The 20,113-nt window shown below is 46.8% G+C and overlaps 2 protein-coding genes across 5 annotated transcripts in view; one reads left to right on the forward strand and one right to left on the reverse strand.

Annotated features, from left to right (window-relative positions):
- The window catches only part of SH2D4A (SH2 domain containing 4A), a 25,604-nt gene extending 7,655 nt beyond the window's left edge, over positions 1-17,949 (forward strand). Inside the window, exons 3-9 of the mRNA XM_081887331.1 lie at positions 657-699; positions 2,753-2,833; positions 5,632-5,752; positions 11,424-11,643; positions 13,278-13,408; positions 14,167-14,387; positions 16,044-17,949. Coding sequence (XP_081743457.1) covers positions 657-699; positions 2,753-2,833; positions 5,632-5,752; positions 11,424-11,643; positions 13,278-13,408; positions 14,167-14,387; positions 16,044-16,136 — 910 coding nt within the window. The 3' untranslated portion in view covers positions 16,137-17,949. The remainder of the gene's footprint in view (positions 1-656; positions 700-2,752; positions 2,834-5,631; positions 5,753-11,423; positions 11,644-13,277; positions 13,409-14,166; positions 14,388-16,043) is intronic.
- Positions 17,950-18,320: 371 nt separating this feature from the next.
- The window catches only part of CSGALNACT1 (chondroitin sulfate N-acetylgalactosaminyltransferase 1), a 33,135-nt gene continuing 31,342 nt past the window's right edge, over positions 18,321-20,113 (reverse strand). For all 4 annotated transcript variants that reach the window (XM_081884145.1, XM_081884143.1, XM_081884144.1 and 1 more), the window contains 2 exons: positions 19,906-19,987; positions 18,321-19,372 (listed from right to left, as the gene is read on the reverse strand). In XM_081884145.1, the coding sequence (XP_081740271.1) occupies positions 19,089-19,372; positions 19,906-19,987 (366 nt within the window). In that variant the 3' untranslated portion in view covers positions 18,321-19,088. The remainder of the gene's footprint in view (positions 19,373-19,905; positions 19,988-20,113) is intronic.

The raw sequence follows: 20,113 nt of genomic DNA on the forward strand, positions 1-20,113 counted from the left end.
GATCTTGTCATATTTTTGGAAGACTTTAAAGCTGCCATGGGGAGCATCAAATGGGGTCAGAGCTATAACCCTGGGGTAGAGGGTTAACCCTTTCCCAGTTTCAGCTATTCTGCTTCGAATCCTCTCATTTAAGTCAAAAGGCAAAGAGCTTCTGCTGACCATTGCCAAATGTAGCAATTCACTGATAATTGTACTGGCTCAATGGGAAAACTTTAGAATATAAAATCACTCCATTGACGGATTTTCACCATTGCAACGTTGTTCTACTCAGAAGGAAAATGGCTAGCAGTGGAGGAGCTTGGGACCTGGGTAGGGGCATCCATAATCCCTGAAGTGTTGTTGTTGTTTAATGCAATCCCTGAAGTGAGTGGGTGAATCGCTGGCATCCTGGCACCTGAGTGCCAGACAGGTCGTCATTCCAAGAACAATCCAAACCCAACCTCAATGGATTGGGGTCTCAGTCAAGACAAAGGCTGTGTTTTACTTGGCTGGGGAAACAGGAAAATGTAAATACTTTCCTTTGTTTCACCTAAAGATTGGAATCTGGAGGTCATGTGAGGGAAAGGGCAAGCCTGGCTGGTGCTCAGGTACCCGTCAGAAGACCCCTCCCAGTTCATAACATAGTTATGACAATTTCCACCCTCTCTTCCCCACAGGTGGGCGGGGTTTGCGGAACCGAGTGGGGGCTCACCTGGGCAGGTGCCTCCCACCTGTTTGGGCCACCCTCAGCAAGGGAGGACAATGGACGACTGGCAAAGTCCAAAGAAAAGAGCCTGGCCAGAAAAATGGCGCGCAAGGCCTTATAAAGACTTTTGAAATTGCCAACCTGTAGATCAAGACCACCCCCAGAAACATCATACATACATCACAGAAGGGGTGTAACCTAAGACCACCCCTCAGATACATCACACCTACGTCACAGAAAAGGCGATCTAAAACAGAAATTTGAAGGTTGTTTTTCTCCTGTCTGGCATGTTACTTGACTGGATTTCCTGGGGAGCCTGGCCAATCTTTGTAATGATAAATACTTGGTTCCTGGGCCAGGTCACAGGCTCACACCCTATTCATATCTTAAATGTGCCCTTAAGACAGGATTTGTGAGGAAAGAGACAATGGGAAGGCTTCCCACTTTGACCTTGCAGAGAAAACATTTGCTCAGTTTAGGAATCAAAATGATTCCAGGTTGGCCTTCCTGTGTTGATCTATGTACGTGCTTGGTTGGTAACTTATGAACATTACCCTATATCTAAGACCATAAAATTCCTATCACACCTGAACCTATGGAAGCCAAGGTTAGGCAATTGTGGGGTGCCCCAAAGACTCCCAGTATGAACGCAACTTTGAATGAAGTAGGATTCACTGTAATATTTCTTGCTTGAGAGCAAGCAATTTACTCCCTGCTGAGTTTTCTCTTAAAAGTTTTGAGAGCTGAACGAGTCTGTCTCTGTGTTAATATGTAATGGGAAGGAATGTTTGTTAAGTAGGTTGGTCACCAGGCAGGAGGATGGGAGCATTGACTGAGGTGCTTAAATCAGAATTTGAAGGTCAAATGTGGTAACTAGTCACTGGCCCTTCTTCTGTACCTTGGGTTAAAAAAAGCAGTTGGCTTCATTAAACACACTTTTAGATCTTCACTTGCACAATTAGCTGTGGGAAATGGGACTCGCTCACCACATTAGTACTTTGGTCTACAACTTAGCAGTGACTATGGAGCTGCTATGTTTTTTGCAACATTAAATATTCCTGGATGCAGGAGAGCGTTTTTCTATGACTAAGTTCTGCGCTTTGCCATCTTTGTGGAAGGGTGATTTTGTGGGATAACCAGTCTTGTATCACCAACGTGCTTAAGTCCAATGAATGCATGAAGGGGTTAATGCAATAAAGTAAGCTGTCCTGCCAGGCTTAGCTATGTCACTTCCCCTTACCTTGGAAGGAAATGGGTAATCAAGCCTTTGATCACCCCTAGTCTACAGAAATGTGAGACGCCCCATCAGTCTTGGCATTCTGCCTGCTCTTGTTTAGGCAAGAATTCCCCTGAATTTGAACTTCCTTGTCCCAGTTGAACTGTTTTAATGGTTATACCTTTTAACTGGGGTGGGTTCTTTTGGTATATTTTCATTATGTGTGGCTTTTAAGATTGATTTTATACTTGTAAACTGCTTAAAAGCCATTTTGGTACATTAATTCATAATACAGTGATACCTCGGGCTACAGATGCTTAAGGTTACGCGTTTTCGGGTTGCGCACCATGCCGAACCCGGAAGTACCGGAACAGGTTACTTCCGGGTTTCGGCGCTCATGCACGCACAGACACAACAAATCGTGCTTTGTGCATGCGCAGAAGCGCCAAATCACGACCTGCATGTACGCAGACGTGGCGCTGCGGGTTGCGAACGTTGCAGGTTGCGAACGTGCCTCCCGCATGGATCACGTTCGCAATCGGAGGTTCCACTGTAACTTGGGTGAGGTATGCTAGACTGAGCAATAGCGACTGGCTGAAAATCTCCCTGTGAGCTTCACAAGCGAGCGAGGATTTGAACCCAGGTCTCCCTCATTTTACACTCTCTCCATTCTGTTACACCGCTGTAAAGCGAAATATGTATCTCCTCTGTGGGCCTGAAAATTCAAGAATTCTGATCATGACTGTGGGTGATTCTTCAACCTGTATGTTTTGGAACACAATTAGATTCGAGGTTTGGAGTCAGGGTGTGAAAAGCTTACAATCCTGTTTTTCTGTTTGGTTGGGTTTTAGGCTCCTACCAGTAAGCCAAGAGGTATAGAACAGATGCTGGCAGACTCTATCAATCATTCAAGGAAGTATGTCTTGCGGCAGGTAAGGAAACAGTGTGGGTTTATGGAAGCAACTGCATTTTGTCTGTATTCAGTGTTGTCTCCTGTTCTCAGAATCATGGAATTGTAGAGCTGTGGGAATCGCCTAGAGATATAAGCCATGCTTCTGAATGCAAATCAAATCATGAGACCAGTGTGATCTTAAACACCCCCCACCCCAAGGCCCTTAAATTGGGATGCTGTACATTTAGCAAACCAGACAACTAGCCTGCTCCACAATGGAGGTAAATCATGTCAATGCTCAGTGCTCAGCCATTGCAGGACTTTGGGGCGAGGCCACTTCTCAGAGATTTCCGCTTTCGTTTAAAGAAGAAGCAGAAGCGCTGGAACAGACTAGCTTCTCACACTTAGTAGACCATGGGTAGGCAAACGAAGGCCTGGGGGCCGGATCTGGCCCATTCGCCTTCTAAATCTGGCCCACGGACGGTCCAGGAATCAGCGTGTTTTTACATGAGTAGAATGTGTGCTTTTATTTAAAATGCATCTCTGGGTTATTTGTGGGGCATAGTAATAACAACAACAACAACAACAACAACAACAACAACAACAACAACAACAACAACAATTTATTATTTATACCCCGCCCAACTGGCTGGGTTTCCCCAGCCACTCTCGGCGGCTTCCAACAAAGATTAAAAATACATTAAAATGTCACGCATTAAAAACTTCCCTGAACAGGGCTGCCTTCAGATGTCTTCTAAATGTCAGGCAGTTGTTTATCTCTTTGACATCTGATGGGAGAGCATTCCACAGGGCGGGTGCCACTACCGAGAAGGCCCTCTGCCTGGTTCCCTGTAACTTCACCTCTCACAGTGAGGGAACTGCCAGAAGGCCCTCGGCGCTGGACTTCAGTGTCTGGGCTGAACGATGGGGGTGGAGATGCTCCTTCAGGTATACTGGACCGAGGCCTTTTAGGGCTTTAAAGGTCAACACCAACACCTTGAATTGTGCTGGGAAACCTACTGGGAGCCAATGTAGGTCTTTCAAGACCGGTGTTATGTGGTCTCAGTGACATAGGAATTCGTTCATTCCCCCCCCAAAAAATATAGTCTGGCCCCCCACAAGGTCTGAGGGACAGTGGACCGGCCACCTGCTGAAAAAGTTTGCTGACCTCTGCAGTAGACCGGAGCTACTAATAGACATGGAATGGGGACAGGCACTTTCCAACATCCTCAGCATTTGGTGCCAAGCTATACCTTTTGCAAAATCACCATTAAAAGTGGCGTATGAAAGGCATAATGCCCCATGGTGTGTTCATTCCATTATCCAGTTTAATAAACTAGTTTTGTAGTATACCCAATAACCCACAAAATCTGTTTGACCAGACAGTATGTGTGTGTGCGCACACGCGCTCATGTTTATATGTGCACCCTGAGAGCAAAGCTGCCACTTAATCTATAGTTTTTAAGAAATCTTATAATGTTATCGGGACGCGGGTGGCGCTGTGGGTAAAAGCCTCAGCGCCTAGGGCTTGCCGATTGAAAGGTCGGCGGTTCGAATCCCCGCGGTGGGGTGCGCTCCCATTGCTCGGTCCCAGCGCCTGCCAACCTAGCAGTTCGAAAGCACCCCTGGGTGCAAGTAGATAAATAGGGACCGCTTACTGGCGGGAAGGTAAACGGCGTTCCATGTGCTGCGCTGGCTCGCCAGATGCAGCTTTGTCACGCTGGCCACGTGACCCGGAATTGTCTCCGGACAGCGCTGGCCCCCGGCCTCTTAAGTGAGATGGGCGCACAACCCTAGAGTCTGTCAAGACTGGCCCATACGGGCAGGGGTACCTTTATTTTTTTATAATGTTATCTGTCACCAAATCCTTTGTATCTGGATTCGTTTCATTTGTTTGCAGAATAGAATCCTAGAATCCTAGAACTGTAGAGTTGGAAGGGTTTTCCAACCGCCTGCAATGCAGCTGCTGAATAGATATTATATATTTATCTTCCCCGACAGGGACTCGAGGCAGGTGACAGACAAAAATAAGAACAGCTAAAAAGATTAAGAGAAAAAACACAATCATAAAAAAAGAATTAAACACGGGTAGAATTAAAACTCGTGTGTGTTTGTAACAGACAGACAAACACAACCAAAACAGCCCAACACCAGCCCCCTCATTAAAAGCATTCAGTTCCCTAGAGTCTATTGGAACAGGAAAGTCTTCAGCTTCCAGAGGAAGGAAGGACAGCAAGGAGGAAGCCAGTCCAGCTTCTCTCGGGAGAGAATTCCAAAGTTTGGGAGCAGCCACCAAGAAGGCCCTGTCCCATGTCCCCGCCAAACATGCCTGGATAAACCTGTCCATCTAAAACTGAAAATTATCCCTTATTTCAGGGATAGCCAACTTGTTGTTGGCCAGAGGTTATTAGAGTAACTCCCATCAGCCCCTGCTTGCATGGTCAGTGGGGCAGGGATGCTGGTCGTTCGCAACCACAGCATGTTGGAGGAACCATGTTGGCAGGCCCTGTTTTATTTGCCAGACGCCTGCCGTTAAAAGTGCAGCTCAAGGGAAAAGATATTCCATCATCCTGTTGCATTTCTGAATCATCGAGTTGGGCAAAGGCTCATGTGCATGGTTGCTCAACGGTGTCCCTTGGCCCTAAAGATTAGTCAGGCGACAAATTTTGATCGGTGACTAAACCTTTTGTCGACTCATCTGCCAATCACCTTATTAGAAGAAGTTTATGACCCTTATCAGAGGGATTGCTGAACTGCCCATTACCTGTAAATATGATTGCCATGCAGGAAGTAGAGAGGTTCACACTAAACAAAATACTTTGTGTGTGTGTATGACAGAGGAAAGAAGAGGAAATGAATACAATCGTGAATGACAGCAGAGCACAAGAAGTGACCCTAAATCGTACCTACGAGTCAATGGAGAAGTTGGACAAGGAAGATCCTGTCTGGTTGGAAACTCGTAAGCCCCTGTTAGATCTCTTATGTGATGATGCCTATCAGATTAAACTTAGGACCCACTTGCACGATCCATTCAAAGCAGTATCATTCCACTTTGCACACACCTGGCTTTCCCTAAAGAATCCTAGGAACTGTCATTTGCTAAGAGCTACAATTCCCAGAACGGCTGAACAGCCAGCCCCTCTTTCCAGGAGTTTTAAGAAGGCAATGTGTGCACAGCCTAAGGCTCCTGTTTGTTCTTTTTGCTTATTTGCAAACTAGCAGTGCACAGATCAGAAACGGAGACATAAAAATATGAGCAAGCCTTTGCTGAATAACTTGTACAGTGGTACCTCGGGTTAAGTGCTTAATTCGTTCCGGAGGTCCGTTCTTAACCTGAAACTGTTCTTAACCTGAAGCACCACTTTAGCTAATGGGGCCTCCTGCTGCTGCCGCATGATTTCTGTTCTCATCCTGAAGCAAAGTTCTTAACCTGCAGCACTATTTCTGGGTTAGCGGAGTCTGTATCCTGAAGCGTATGTAACCTGAAGTGTATGTAACCGAGGTTCCACTGTACAGTGGACGTTCGGGTTGCGAACGTGATCTGTGCAGGAGGCATGTTCGCAACCCGCAGAGTTCACAACCCGCATTGCACGTGCAGGCCGCAATTCGGTGCTTCTGTGCGTGTACAAAGCGCGATTTAGCACTTCTGGGCATGCATGAGCGTTGAAACCCGGAACTAACCCGTTCCGGTAATTCCAGGTTTCGGCATGTCCGTAACCCAAAAACGCGCAACCTGAAGCGTTTGTAACCTGAGGCATGACTGCACTAAAATATTCCACTCCTGCCACCAACCTATATATTACAAAAGGAACAAAAGCCTATCCTGAATTTAATCTGGCGAGAAGCTGCTGGTGCTTGTCAGCCTCAGGCTTGCCCTGGTTTGGTTCAGCGGCTTGCCTTCCGTTGCAGCTGTTCTCTTTGGCTCCACCTCTTCCATCACACACAGTGCTGCCACATGCTGTTGTTTTTTCCAGTATGCATTTCCTGAATCCTGGGGAAATTCCATTGCGAGGTTACCTTGGTCTGACTGGAGACAGGGAGAGGGACTTGGAAGTCTCAGAGGAGATTGCTTGTTTGCAACCTGCATCTGTTGCACCTTCGTGTTCAGCAGGTCACCTAAGAGATACGGTTGGAAATAAAAGCACAATATTTGAAATATTTTTAAAAATGCGGAGTGACAGACCTGCAGCGACAACAGCCATTGCAAATTCTTTTGTCCCAATGTTAAACAGAGGTTTTGAAACAACTACAAAAACCTGCCAAACCAGAGTCAAAAGTGAGTGCTTGCGCCATCCGTTTTTTTCAAAACACCTTTGACTCTTTCAGGCAGGCAAAGGTCTTTCTCTGGCTTTTCCTTCCTCCTTGAATAATTTTGTCAGCTTAATCCGCATTGCCCGGGAGGCGGCGCTGAGGGGTGAGCCCCATCATTGCAGGCAGCAATGCAGACAGACGAGGAATGAAGAGACTAGACTTAGGATATCGGAATGTGAAAAAGGCCGCAGCTTTATTGACTGGCACGAGGACCTAGCAATTTAATCACATTAAATTCCTGTTTAAATAGCGTTTCTGCTTATTGCTGCCAGACTGGAATTGGCTCGATACTGGAGAGATTCGAGTCGATTAACAGGGGAGAGCTGGTTACAGCAGGCTCTGGAGAATCGCTATAGCTGGAAAATTAATGCATAACTAAAATGTGGCCCGGGGGAGGGTTATGTGCTAGATTCCTCCTCTGAATAGTTGTGCCTTATTCAATAAACTAGGAAACATGGATTGGTCTTGACACCTACTGACATCGTTTCATAGGCTCTAGGGGAGAGAGCGATGGATGTTCAGAACTCTGCATTGGAAGGAGCAGTTAGAGATACAAGTTGGTAATCTAGAGGGAAAATCTGTTTTGTGCTAGACTGGGCATTCAAATTCTGTGATGCTTTCTCTCTGGCTTGTAATAATTTCACTGAATTGTGGGAGGAAGTGAGTGTAGACTGGAATTCATCCCTGGACATAGTTTATTTCCCTTCCTTCTGTTTTCTTCATTGTTATACAGTGGTACCTCGGGTTACGAACCTACTGTATTTTTCGCTCTATAAGACACACTTTTTCCCTCCTAAAAAGTAAGGGGGAAAGTGTGTGCGTCTTATGGAGCGAATGCAGGCGGGAGGCTCTGCTCAGCATTCCCTTTAAAGAGCTGCGTGGAGCATGTGTGTGGCTCTTGGGGGCTTTTCCCCAAGGAGGGAGAAGGGCTTATGTGATAGCCGCACGCAGCCTCTCCCAGACAGGGGATGAAGGCTCCCCTTGCCTGAGAGAGGCTGCGTGCGGCTATCCCATAAGCCAGGACAGCAAGAGGGATTGCTGCGCAGCGATCCCTCTTGCTGTCCTGGCTTCTGGGATTCAGAATTTTTTTTTTCTTGTTTTCCTCTTCCAAAAACTAGGTGCGTCTTTTGGTCTGATGCATCTTATAGAGTGAAAAATATGGTTATTAGTTCTGGACGTCAGTTCCTAACCTGCAACTGTTCTTAACTTGAAGCACCACTTTAGCTAATGGGGCGCCCTGCTGCCGCCGCACAATTTCTGTTCTCATCCTGAAGCAAAGTTCTTAACCTGAGGAACTATTTCTGGGTTAGCAGAGTCTGTAACCTGAAGCGTCTGTAACCCAAGGTACCACTGTATATGCTGGATATGTATATATATGGGGTGTTAGTAGCTCTGCTGGGGGACCTAATGGTCAGGGGTCCCTTTACCTTTACCTTATAATATCTCCAGTGATTCAATCCAGTTGCAGATTGGCACATCTTTTTGCCTGTGCTGCTGCCTCCTCCCTTTCCTGCAGGTTTGCGCAAAGGCTTCCTTCTCTTTGCACAGGCAGCCCTGGTGTGAGGAGGGGATATGAAGGCGAGAAAGTCTTTCCTAAATGTGCTGTAAATGTTTGATGTGTACACAGCCTGATTATGCCCCAGAATGTATGTGTGTGGGAGACTTCCCCAAGAAACGGGGGACCCCCAAAGGCTGTACAACTTCATGTTGTTTAGTGTACCGCCTCCCTTCCCCTTGTGTGTGAATTTGAGGCTCAGTCTTGGCACCAAGAAACGCCCATATTAAAAAGCCATGAGCAAACAGCTGTGCAAACAGAGGCGAAGCCAACTTTCCTTTCTGAAGCTGAAGGAGACTCAGAAACACACCTCAGTGGGTTCAAACACAGCAACAAACTGGCTGTTGAGTTGCGCTCCAACCTGCTTCTCAAAATGATGCCAAATCTCTCTTTCTCTCTCTCTCATAATAAATTTCCTGTTTTAAAATTTAAAGTACTCATTTTACATCCGTAAGATATCAACGACTCCCATTCTTCTCTTTCTATGGTTCATTTTACATATCATAAGTCCCTGCATATTTTACAAAAACTATACCAATCAGTATTCCATTATTGCATCCATCAACACTTATTTACACTGTTGAATTTATCTTAACGCTGCGAGCGTTTTCACCTGTACACAATTATTTCCCATATAGTCAATAAACATTTCCCAGTCTTCTTTAAACGTATGTTCTTCTTGTTCTCTTATTCTATATGTTAAATCTGCAAGCTGTGCATATTCTGTCAGCTTAAGTTGCCATTCTTCTTTGGTTGGGACCTCGCTCGTTTTCCATTTTGGGGCTAACAAAATGCGGGCCGCAGTTGGGTTGCTGTTGTTGTTTAGTCATTTAGTCGTGTCTGACTCTGCATGACCCCATGGACCAGAGCACGCCAGGCCCTCCTGTCTTCCACTGCCTCCCGCAGTTTGGTCAAACTCATGCTGGTAGTTTCGACAACACTGTCCAAGCATCTCGTCCTCCGTCGTCCCCTTCTCCTTGTGCCCTCCATCTTTCCCAACATCAGGGTCTTTTCCAGGGAGTCTTCTCTTCTCATGAGGTGGCCAGAGTATTGGAGTCTCAGCTTCAGATTCTGTCCTTCCAGTGAGCACTCAGGGCTGATTTCCTTCAGAATGGAGAGGTTTGATCTTCTTGCAGTCCATGGGACTCTCAAGAGTCTCCTCCAGCACCACAATTCAAAAGCCATACATCACTACTGGGAAAACCATAGCTTTTACTATATGGACCTTTGTTGGCAAGGTGATGTCTCTGCTTTTTAAGATGCTGTCAAGGTTTGCCATCGCCTTTCTCCCAAGGAGCATGCGTCTTTTAATTTCGTGACTGCTGTCACCATCTGCAGTGATCATGGAGCCCAAGAAAGTAAAATCTCTCACTGCCTCCATTTCTTCCCCTTCTATTTGCCAGATAGCCTTTTCTGACACATGGGAATTTCAGTCTGAATTATCCCCAACAGAAAGGATTCTGGGTTTTTTAGGAAAGTACTTTTAAACACCCCGCCCCCAATTCATTATAGATCTTTCCCTATTACTCTTTTACATGTCTACAACATTTGAAAGAACATTGCCTCCACCTCTTTTTATCTCCAGCACTTATCTGATTCTGTTCTGTACATCTTAGCAAGCCTACTTATAGTTAAATACCATCTGTGAATCATTTTCAGGTAGTTCTCCTTCAAAGAATAACATGCTGCAAATTTCAAGTCGCTTTTCTGGAGTCTTCCCCAGAGGTCAAAATCTATATTGTATCCTATATCTACTGCCCAGTGTGTTATTGAGGCTTTAACAAGCTCTCTTAGATTGCCCTTTACACAGCAGACCTTGCCAACTGATTGCAAGCAAAATGTTGGACCTCCGGCCCACAACTCTGAGAAGAAGCCAAAGAAGGTTTCTCCTGGCAGATTGGGACAAAGATATTACTCTTTAGTAGCTTCCTTTTTAGCCACAATCTTACCCAAAAGGGTTCCCAACAAACTATCCTTTTGAGAAATAGACAGGGTGTAGCACAGGCACAGGCAAACTCGGCCCTCCAGATGTTTTGAGACTACAATTCCCATCATCCCCGACCACTGTTCCTGTTAGCTAGGGATGATGGGAGCTTCACCCTTGTCTTTTTAATTATCCCAGTTACTTGAAATGTTTTATACTGAGATGCCAATAAAGACATTTGATTGGTTGGTTGGTTGGTTGGTTGGTTGGTTGGTTGGTTGGTTGGTTGGTTGAATATATTTCACATCTGGCAACCAATATGCCCCTTTGGTTTCAGATAAGTACATGGGTAGATGAGTCTAGAAAACCTCAGGCACAAATTTTCACAGCCTTCTAACAGCCTTCTATGGTGGTTCATTTACCAGAAGTACAGTGGTACCTCGGGTTACATACACTTCAGGTTACAGACTCCGCTAACCAGAAATGCCTCTGGACCCAGTGGCTCGGGCGCCTGGGGTGAGGCGAGCTGCCCATAGGGCGGGGCGCACCATGGGGCCTCCTGAGTTTGCCTGCCTCCTCCCACTCAGCCGCCCTACAGCTGGGGGGGAAGCAGCAGGCGGACCATTTGGGCAGCGCGGAGCGTGCGCGCACCCAAGACACCACATCTCTCCCAGGAGAGACGCACGGCTTGGATGTGCTGCAGGCCCCACAGTGAGTGCTGCCCGGCATTTTGTCACCCCCCTCAATGGTGACACCCGGGACGGTCCGGACCCACCTTCCTCCGCCCCTGTCTTGACCTCCACCCAAGAGCAAATAACAACCTTCTTTTTCCTGTTTCAGTGGAGCGGGCAAAAGCAGCCGATGAAAGGCGGCGCTCCCTCGCCAGACAGGCCCGGGACGACTACAAGAGGCTGTCGTTGCAAGGAACCCGCAAAGGAAAAGTGGCGGGGGTCTCCACGGTTTTTAAGACAGGGGAGCAGAAACGGCCGCTTCCTCCTCCTCCTCTGCCACCAAAACCTAAGCATCTCAGTGCCGGAATGACCAACGGCAAAACAGACAGGTTAGTAACCCTGAAGGCTTTGACTATAGGGTGAGGAGGTGAGAAGGGGAAGGCCAAGGGAGAACTCAGAAAGGACACCTGAATCGTTCTTCCTGCTGTTGAGTCCTTTCCTCCTGACCACATTGCACTCTGCATATATCTATATGGATACTGATACTGCTGAAATTGTGCAATTGGCCTTTAAAATGCAATTCTGGGACATAAAAAGTAAAGGGACCCCTAACCATTAGGTCCAGTTGTGACTGACTCTGTGGTTGTGGCACTCATCTCGCTTTATTGGCTGAGGGAGCCGGTGTACAGCTTCTGGGTCATTCTGGCAAACCAGAGCAGCGCATGGAAATGTCGTTTACCTTCCCGCCGGAGTGGTACCTATTTATCTACTTGCACTTTGATGTGCTTTCGAACTGCTAGGTGGGCAGGAGCAGGGACTGAGCAATGGGAGCTCACACCATCGCGGGGATTCGAACTGCCGACCTTCTGATCGGCAAGTCCTAGGCTCTGTGGTTTAACCCACAGCGCCACACGCGTCCTGGGACATAGTTCAGCTATATTGGGCTTGAACGCACCTGAATGTGACTAGCTGAGGTGACTGATGCCTCTAGCCATCCTGCAGGAGTGTTCTTGTGTGAAAAAGGCCAGTGGGAGTTATTTTGACACGGCCTGGCACACTTCCTAGAGTTATACAAAAAGCCACAGTAGACCATACGAAGGAAGAAACAGCTATGTTGGCACAGGGCTGGTGATGAGTGGGCAGGCTGGGTTTTTCCTGGAGCACGTCTAAAGCACACAATGTTTACGTGTCAATGACACACGATTAAATACCCATGAGACGTAACTGAATCCAATATTTATATAAGGAAAATCAAAGCCAATAAAAAACCTTAAAAGAGAATGAGAATGTTTCTTACCTGAAGTAAATTGGGGGACGTGTTGAACAGTCTTTACTAACCTGCTGCCCTCCAAATGTTTTGGGGTACAGGTCCTTTGAATCCCAGCCATAATGAGCACTCTGAATCTTTGGGCTTACTAGTGGTGGCCCCATGCCTGCTGCCAACTCCTGCAGCTCCCTGGAAATGCTGCCCTGACCCTCCTGGGCCTTATGGAAGGGAGCAAGGAGAAGGGTCAACTCCCTTTGCTTGCCTCATCTTCTTATTGCTTGGCTGGACAAATAGATGGGTCCCAAATTAAAGAAAGGAAGCAAGGGGTCATTGGTGGTGGTGTGAAGCCAGGAGAGAGTTTGGTTCAGCCCTTGTGACAAGACTCCTAGAAGGGCATCTGGCCCAAGTATCCTCCGAAACATCTTTAACGGGCACAGTTTATTCTAAATCATGATTTGCATTTCTGTAAAGGAGTTACCAGCGGGAAGGTAAACGGCGTTTCCATGTGCAGCTCTGGCTCACCAGAGCAGCGATGTCACACTGGCCATGTGACCCGGAAGTGTCTCCGGACAGCGCTGGCCCCTGGCCTCTTAAGTGAGATGGGCGCACAACCCCAGAGTCTGTCAAGACTGGCCCGTACGGGCAGGGGTACCTTTACCTTTACCTTTAAAGGAGTGCAATGGCACTGAACTTAAATCTAGTGCTAAGATCGTAATCTGCTCCCCACTTCTTTCTCTCTTCTTATTGCGACAACAGGAAGCAGGCAGTACAAAGGACTGTCTCCACTTCTACTCAGGAGGCCATCATTCGGTGGTTCAAGGAAGAGCAGCAGCAGCTCCGAGCCGGTTTTGAGAAATCCACGGGCCAGGTAGCACCTTGGTTCCATGGTGAGTACCTGGTCTTCCTGCCTTTCATAGGGCAAGGGAGTCCAAGCTAAGGACCACTATGTCAGGAATGAGCCAACTCCAAGCAAAGATTTACAGCCAACTGCAGTAAGCAGCCAGGAACAGAGAGGCTCAGATGTTAGTCAGGCAGGGGAGAGCCAACAGCTGCAGACTTCAGCTCTGCCTGACCTTGACGAGCAGACTGATAAGACAGTAGGGGAGCGCAGGCTAGAACAGAGTCAAAGCGGGTGACGCTGTGGGTTAAACCACAGAGCCTAGGACTTGCCGATCAGAAGGTTGGCGTTTCGAATCCCCGCAACGGGGTGAGCGCCCATTGCTCAGTCCCTGCTCCTGCCAACCTAGAAGTTCGGAAGCACGTCAAAGTGCAAGTAGATATAGGTACCGCTCCAGCAGGAAGGTAAACGATGTTTCCGTGCGCTGCTCTGGTTCGCCAGAAGTGGCTTAATCACATGACCTGGAAGCTTTACACTGGCTCCCTCGGCCAATAAAGCGAGATGAACGCCGCAACCCCAGAGTCGGTCACGACTGGACCTAATGGTCTGGGGTCCCTTTACCTAGGTGCAGAGTTTAGCTGGGAAAAGGGGTCTGATGACTAATGGGATCTTGAGTTCACTAGGTCACTGAATAGGCTGGAAGCTGGTCCACTATATTAGAGAAGATTTGACAGCATCTTTCCAATGTGCAGCAAGCCGGCAAATAGTTTTCTCTTGTTTAGCTCTCACCTTTCATTTTTGGGACAGGCATTTTAACTACCAAGAAAGCAGAAGAACTTCTAAGCGGTTTGGCACCTGGGAGCTTCCTGATCCGGGTCAGTGAAAAAATCAAAGGCTACGTCCTCTCGTATTTGTCGGCCAAAGGCTGCAAGCACTTCCTGATAGACGCTTCCGGGGATTCATACAGCTTCCTGGGTGTGGATCAGCAGCAGCATTCAACGTTGGCTGACCTAGTCGACTACCACAAGGTGCTCCTCTGTAATGCTCAAATTTCCCACTACCACCTCATTCTATGACTATGTTGAAGCTTCTTGGTGCAGAAAATGTTATTCTGCAGGACTTAATGCAATGTTAGGTGCCCTGTAAGTGTTATTGGTTGGGACGTGGGTGGCGCTGTGGTGTAAACCACTGAGCCTTGGGTTTGCCGATCGGAAGGTTGGCGGTTCAAATCCCACGACGGGGCGAGCTCCCGTTGTTCAGTCCCAGCTCCTGCCAACCTAGCAGTTCGAAAGCACGCCAGTGCAAGTAGATAAATAGGTACCGCTCTGGCAGGAAGGTAATGGGCGTTTTCGTGCGCTGCTCTGGTTTGCCAGATGTGGCTTAGTCATGCTGGCCACACGACCCAGAAAAACTGTCTGCGGACAAATGTCGGCTCCCTCGGCCAGTAAAGCGAGATGAGTGCCGCAACCCCAGAGTCGTTCATGACTGGACTTAAGTATCTGCAACTGCTTTTTTAAATGTTTCTGTATTTATTATCTTTGGGGCAAAGTGAATGATGAAAACTGAAAGAGAAGGTCTGTGCACCGCTTTTATGTAAAACAATGCCCACCCACCCCACAAAAGGGAGACGTAGATCTCCAGACACACAAAGCAAAAAAGCATGGCTGCTAGTTTATTCCAGGATTTCACTTGAGGGAATGTAGCTGTCCTGTGTATATGTTGTCTTAAAGCTGAGCTCAAATCCACTGGGCGAAGAGCCTGCTATGATTGCTCTTTGAAATCAGATTTCTCTTTAGCCCAAGCTATACTGGTATGCTCAGCTACCTTAAATGCTGCTCATCTGCCTGCTTTGATAACCAGCCTGGATAGCTCAGTTAGTTAGAGCAGTGTTTCCCAACCGTGGGCCTCCAGCTGTTTTTGGACTACAACTCCCATCATCCCTAGCTAGCAAGACCAGTGGTCAGGGATGATGGGAATTGTAGTTCAAAAACAGCTGGAGGCCCAAGGTTGGGAAACACTGAGTTAGAGTGTGGTGCTGATAATGCCAAGGTTGCAGGTTTGATCCCCGTAAGGGACAGCTGCATATTCCTGCATTGGTTGGACTAGATCAGGGGTCAGCAAACTTTTTCAGCAGGTCCACTGTCCCTCAGACCTTGTGGGGGGCTGGACTATATTTTTTGGGGGGTGAACGAATTCCTATGCCTCACAAATAACCCAGAGATGCATTTTAAATAAAAGGACACATTCTATTCATGTAAAAACATGTTGATTCCCAGACCGTCTGTGGGCCGGATTAAAAAGGCGATTGGGCCGGATCCAGCCCCCGGGCCTTAGTTTGCCTACCCATGGACTAGATCAGTGGTGTCCAAACTTTTTTCAAAGAGGGCCAGATTTGATAAAGTAAAGGGTCGTGAGGGTCGACCAAAGTTGTTGACCTTTCTTTAGGATTGAAGTTGTTGAGGTTTTTTTTTTAGGATTTTACCCCAGGAAATAAACTGCCACAGGGGCCAGATTAGGCCCCCGAAACGGACTCTGGACATGCCTGGACTAGATGATGTTCAGGGTCCCTTCTTCCAGCTCTAGAATTCTATGGTTCTAAACTGATTGAGCAGTTTCTAGTAGGAAATGAATGATGGATTTTGGACCTCTGGAACCTAAATTTGTACTGGTTTTCTTCCTGTTAGGAGGAGCCCATCACATCTTTTGGAAAGGAGATTCTGCGTTATCCCTGTGGCCAGCAAGGGGAGGATCCAGACTACCTTGATCTTTTCGAGTGAAGCCTGACATTTCCGTTCTCTACCATGTGAAGAACTTCTCTTGAATGGATAGATGTGGAGCAGGCAGCCGTTGACCCAGCTCCCTTCAACTTTTACAATACCCTCGGAAACAGCAAAGTGATGCTGCGAGTACGTTTGGCTAATCGAGAAGTGAAATCTGGATAGCTGCCAGCAAGCGACAATAAGATACAAAGGAACAGGAAGCAGAGTCATAAAAGAAAATAGCAAAAGAATAAATCTATTTTGAAAGATAATTACAGCAATTAAAACTTTCCATAGACACCTTTGTTCAGGCTGAATCCTGCCCTTGTGTGTTCCTGTTCAATCAGGAGACATAGAACATTTCCAAAGTGTAATTCACATTTCCTGTAAATACTTGAAAGGGTTGTATTATTATTAGCTAAAGCCGCAAATGCAGAAATAGGGTTGTCTTCAGAATGGTGGGCCATCTCTGCTCCCATTAGCCAGTGGCAATTGAGTGTGGTCAAGAGCTGTAAGGCCGCTGTTCGTATCTTCAAACTGCCTCCATTTCCTGCGATCAGACCCCGCTGAAATCATGTCCCTGGCTTATCACCATTTTGTCTTTGGAGTTGTGGGGGGAGGGTGCCATTAAAACCTGCCAGTGTGTCACATCCATGCAGCCCCTCTCCAGGACTCGCTAGAAGCTCAATCTCTGCCAGTGGCAGGTGCTAAGTGAAGCCAAGTGACTCCAGCGTGCGTGACGGAAAATTTGTCCCCACGCTACACTGCTACTGTTTTCCTTTCATTACTCCACAGCCGCCCAGACAGACATACTACCTGCTTCGGCACCCAGTGCATTACAGACGGTTGCAGAGTAAATGGCCAGCAGATAAAGAAGCGTCCTTCGCAATGGATGCTCATGTGTTGCGGATGCAACGATGGGGACTTTGAATGCCGACTCTTGGTATGAAAATAGGGCTGCTAAAAAGGGGTGTTGCTGTTTTTTGCTAGGGAATGTTAGGAGAAATGTTGTGGGGTTTTTTTTAACCAAGCCCTCTTTCTGTAAAGGAATGGACTCATCCGTTGCCCGAATTCCATTTTAATTGTGTTATTCAGTTCACTGTGGAGGGCCACCCTTTTTAGACTCACACTTCCCCTGGGCTAGAAAGCAGGGTCTGAGTGGTTTTGCATTTGCTCCACTGCTTTCCCCCAGAAAACCCGTGGTTTAGCACTGAATGGGGAGGGGGAAATGGAAAAGTGTGGTTGGGCCACCATTGTGCCTTCATGATTTGTGCTCATGGTGGGATTGGAGAGGTTGTACTTGATTCCACTTCCAATACTGTTTGTGCCTCCAGATGTTTCAGGGTGAACACACTGCTTCCTTTCCAATCAGTGCACGTCCTGTAACTTTCTCCCGAAGTCCTGTCACTTTTTGTACCAGAAATGTTCCAGTTTATTCTTTGTCCTGCTTCGGTAGAGCTATAGTACAAAGAGTGCCCCTCTAGACAGCAGCACTGCAGTACCCTTGAAGAAGCATCGCAGAACAAATAATAAAGTGGAATCATTTGTGCATGGTCCAGTATAAATCCATCACTAAATGCACTATTACTGAGTCAACAACATGTTGCAGAACAAAAATACCGCTTGTCTGCAGGGGCCTGGAGTGAGAAACTCTGGATCAAGATTTGCCAAAATGAAAGGCAAAGTGGCTGAAATTTTAAAAGAGACTATTTGCCTTCTCTGTGCAGAATCTGGACAAGGCTCCACTATGTAGCCTTGCTTTTCAATTAACAGTATTATCTAATTGTTTGTACAGCTAGGTATGTCAGGAAATATATACCTTATATTTTCATCTGTGTCTGTATTTAAATGATGCTCTTGTTTTAAAGGCTGGGACCTCAAACACGTAAGAGTAAGAAGAAAGCAGAATATTAATATCAAGTCCTAGACAAAATCATTGTCTGTTAAATCCATCTCTCCTTAAAGACTCCAAACTGTATGAGGTTCAGTGCAAGTCAAGACTGGTGCTTCTAGGTTAAAAGCCCCTCTTGGCTTTACTTACCAATCCACCTGACCTTAGATCTAGTCACAAAACATTTCACCATTCTGTTAAACTGTGCTACATCTCAGCAGCTCTTTGCATGTTAAGTGTGCGCAATGGGACACAAAACCCAAAGTGCGCTGTTGAGGACAAGCAAAGAATGATAATTGAGAGCACTCAAGGACAAGTGACCATATTATCTTTACCGACTCCACAGAAGTTCAGAAGATATGGCTTTGTGAGGCGTGTGGGTGGTTGTATATGAGAGAGAGAGGGAATGAATTTTGATAATGGTGTTGGCTTCCATATAGAGTTAATACATTCATCTTTCAATGTTCGCTTTCTAGCTGCTAGGAGTCATTAGATAAACATCTAAATGGCAAGAGAGCCCTGATCCACGCAACTGATCTGGATCCCAGTCATTCTGTTATGGTGCTTATCTAATAACCTCCCTTGAATTGGATTGGTGGCACACATGGCCCAGATATGCGTGTGCATCTCCTATCTAGGGCCACTGGTTACTCACAACAACAGAGTCTAGGAAAAAACTGGATCGGGGCTATCGTCAGTAACCTCATTTCAACATTACAGGCTCCACTCTGTAAAGATCTCCCTGGGATTTCATTCAGTTCAAGTTTATGAGCACCTTGCTACCCATTTGATAAAATGTAAAGCTTTGTGTATTCTTATTGTAGCGTCAGTCAAAGTTGGAAAACCACCTTGTTTGTCCTTCAACTATCAAACTGTTGAGGGGTTGGAGGGGAAGCTATTCTCCATGCCACAATGGCATCACCCAGTGCTGCAGTGTGGGCACAGAGAAAAGACTACGGTGGTATCAAAAGCCCTGCAAGCAAATAACCAAGAGACGCATTTCCTCCCCTGCGAGTGTGGTTTTGGGAACACCCTTCGGAGTCAAATTTTGAGGTTCTTGGTTTTTATCTCCTTTGGCTTCAAGACTTCTTATTGCTTGCTTTCTGCTTGCGCCGATGAGCCTCGATCTCCCTCCTGAAGAACAGCATCCCCAGCTGGCCGTGAGAGGCTTCATTCATGGCCTTGGACTGAATGCACATTTTGTACTGCTCTGGGGTCAGCTCATCCAAGCAGTGCTTTTCATGCCAGAGGTGGAAGAGGCCCCGGACAGGCGTCCTGACCACAATGAGGTTGCTGTGAAGGTATTTGCGGTACAGATGCACATCTTCTCCTCCCCACCCTTTTATGTCGAGATCAAATCCTCCTACGAAAGAAAAGACAGGTTTCATGCGATTGTGGCACAGAGAGAGAGACCTGTGGGCCCAGGAGCTGAGGGGAAAGCCTTTCAAGAGAAATCAACTGCGCTGACAGTTTCTTTACTTGCAGAGTCTTTTGGATCAGATCAGGATATGACTCAATATTTTAAAATATACAGTGGTACCTCTACTTGCGTTCACCTCCAGTTACGTATCCTTCAGGATACGTACATGGCAAACCCGGAAGTATTTTTCCAGGTTTCGCCATGGGCAGAAGTGCTCTATGTGCCGCACACATGCGCAGAAATGCTAAACTGAGCCATGTGCAGAAGCGCCACCTCCAGTTGCGGAAACCTCTGGATCTGATCCTGTACACAACCAGAGGTACCACTGTATTCCCAAAATGGCTTGGGAGCCTTAAGGGTCCAGAGAAGGGGCTTGCTTGGGCCCCACATAAAGATAACACCAATTTGGCATGGTGGGAACCAGCCTTGATCGGATTTAATATCTAAATTAATATTCATTTGATTTCATTTCTTACCAATGTTGATATAATCAGAGCGGTATTGGCAAGTCATTCCGAAACCAAAGTCTCTCCAAAACCCTGTCTCCTTTTTTATAACCTGGAAGAAAGAAAGGTGCATTTATCTGTGTATGTATACGTGCATATTTCACATAAAGATCATTTACCCCTGTGCGGTGGCTGCTTCCAGCTGCAGTCAGTTAACACTCCCTGATCTCTCACCTTT

This window comes from Podarcis melisellensis (genome assembly GCF_964234715.1).
Source record: "Podarcis melisellensis genome assembly, chromosome: 13".
Classification (NCBI taxonomy): domain Eukaryota; kingdom Metazoa; phylum Chordata; class Lepidosauria; order Squamata; family Lacertidae; genus Podarcis; species Podarcis melisellensis.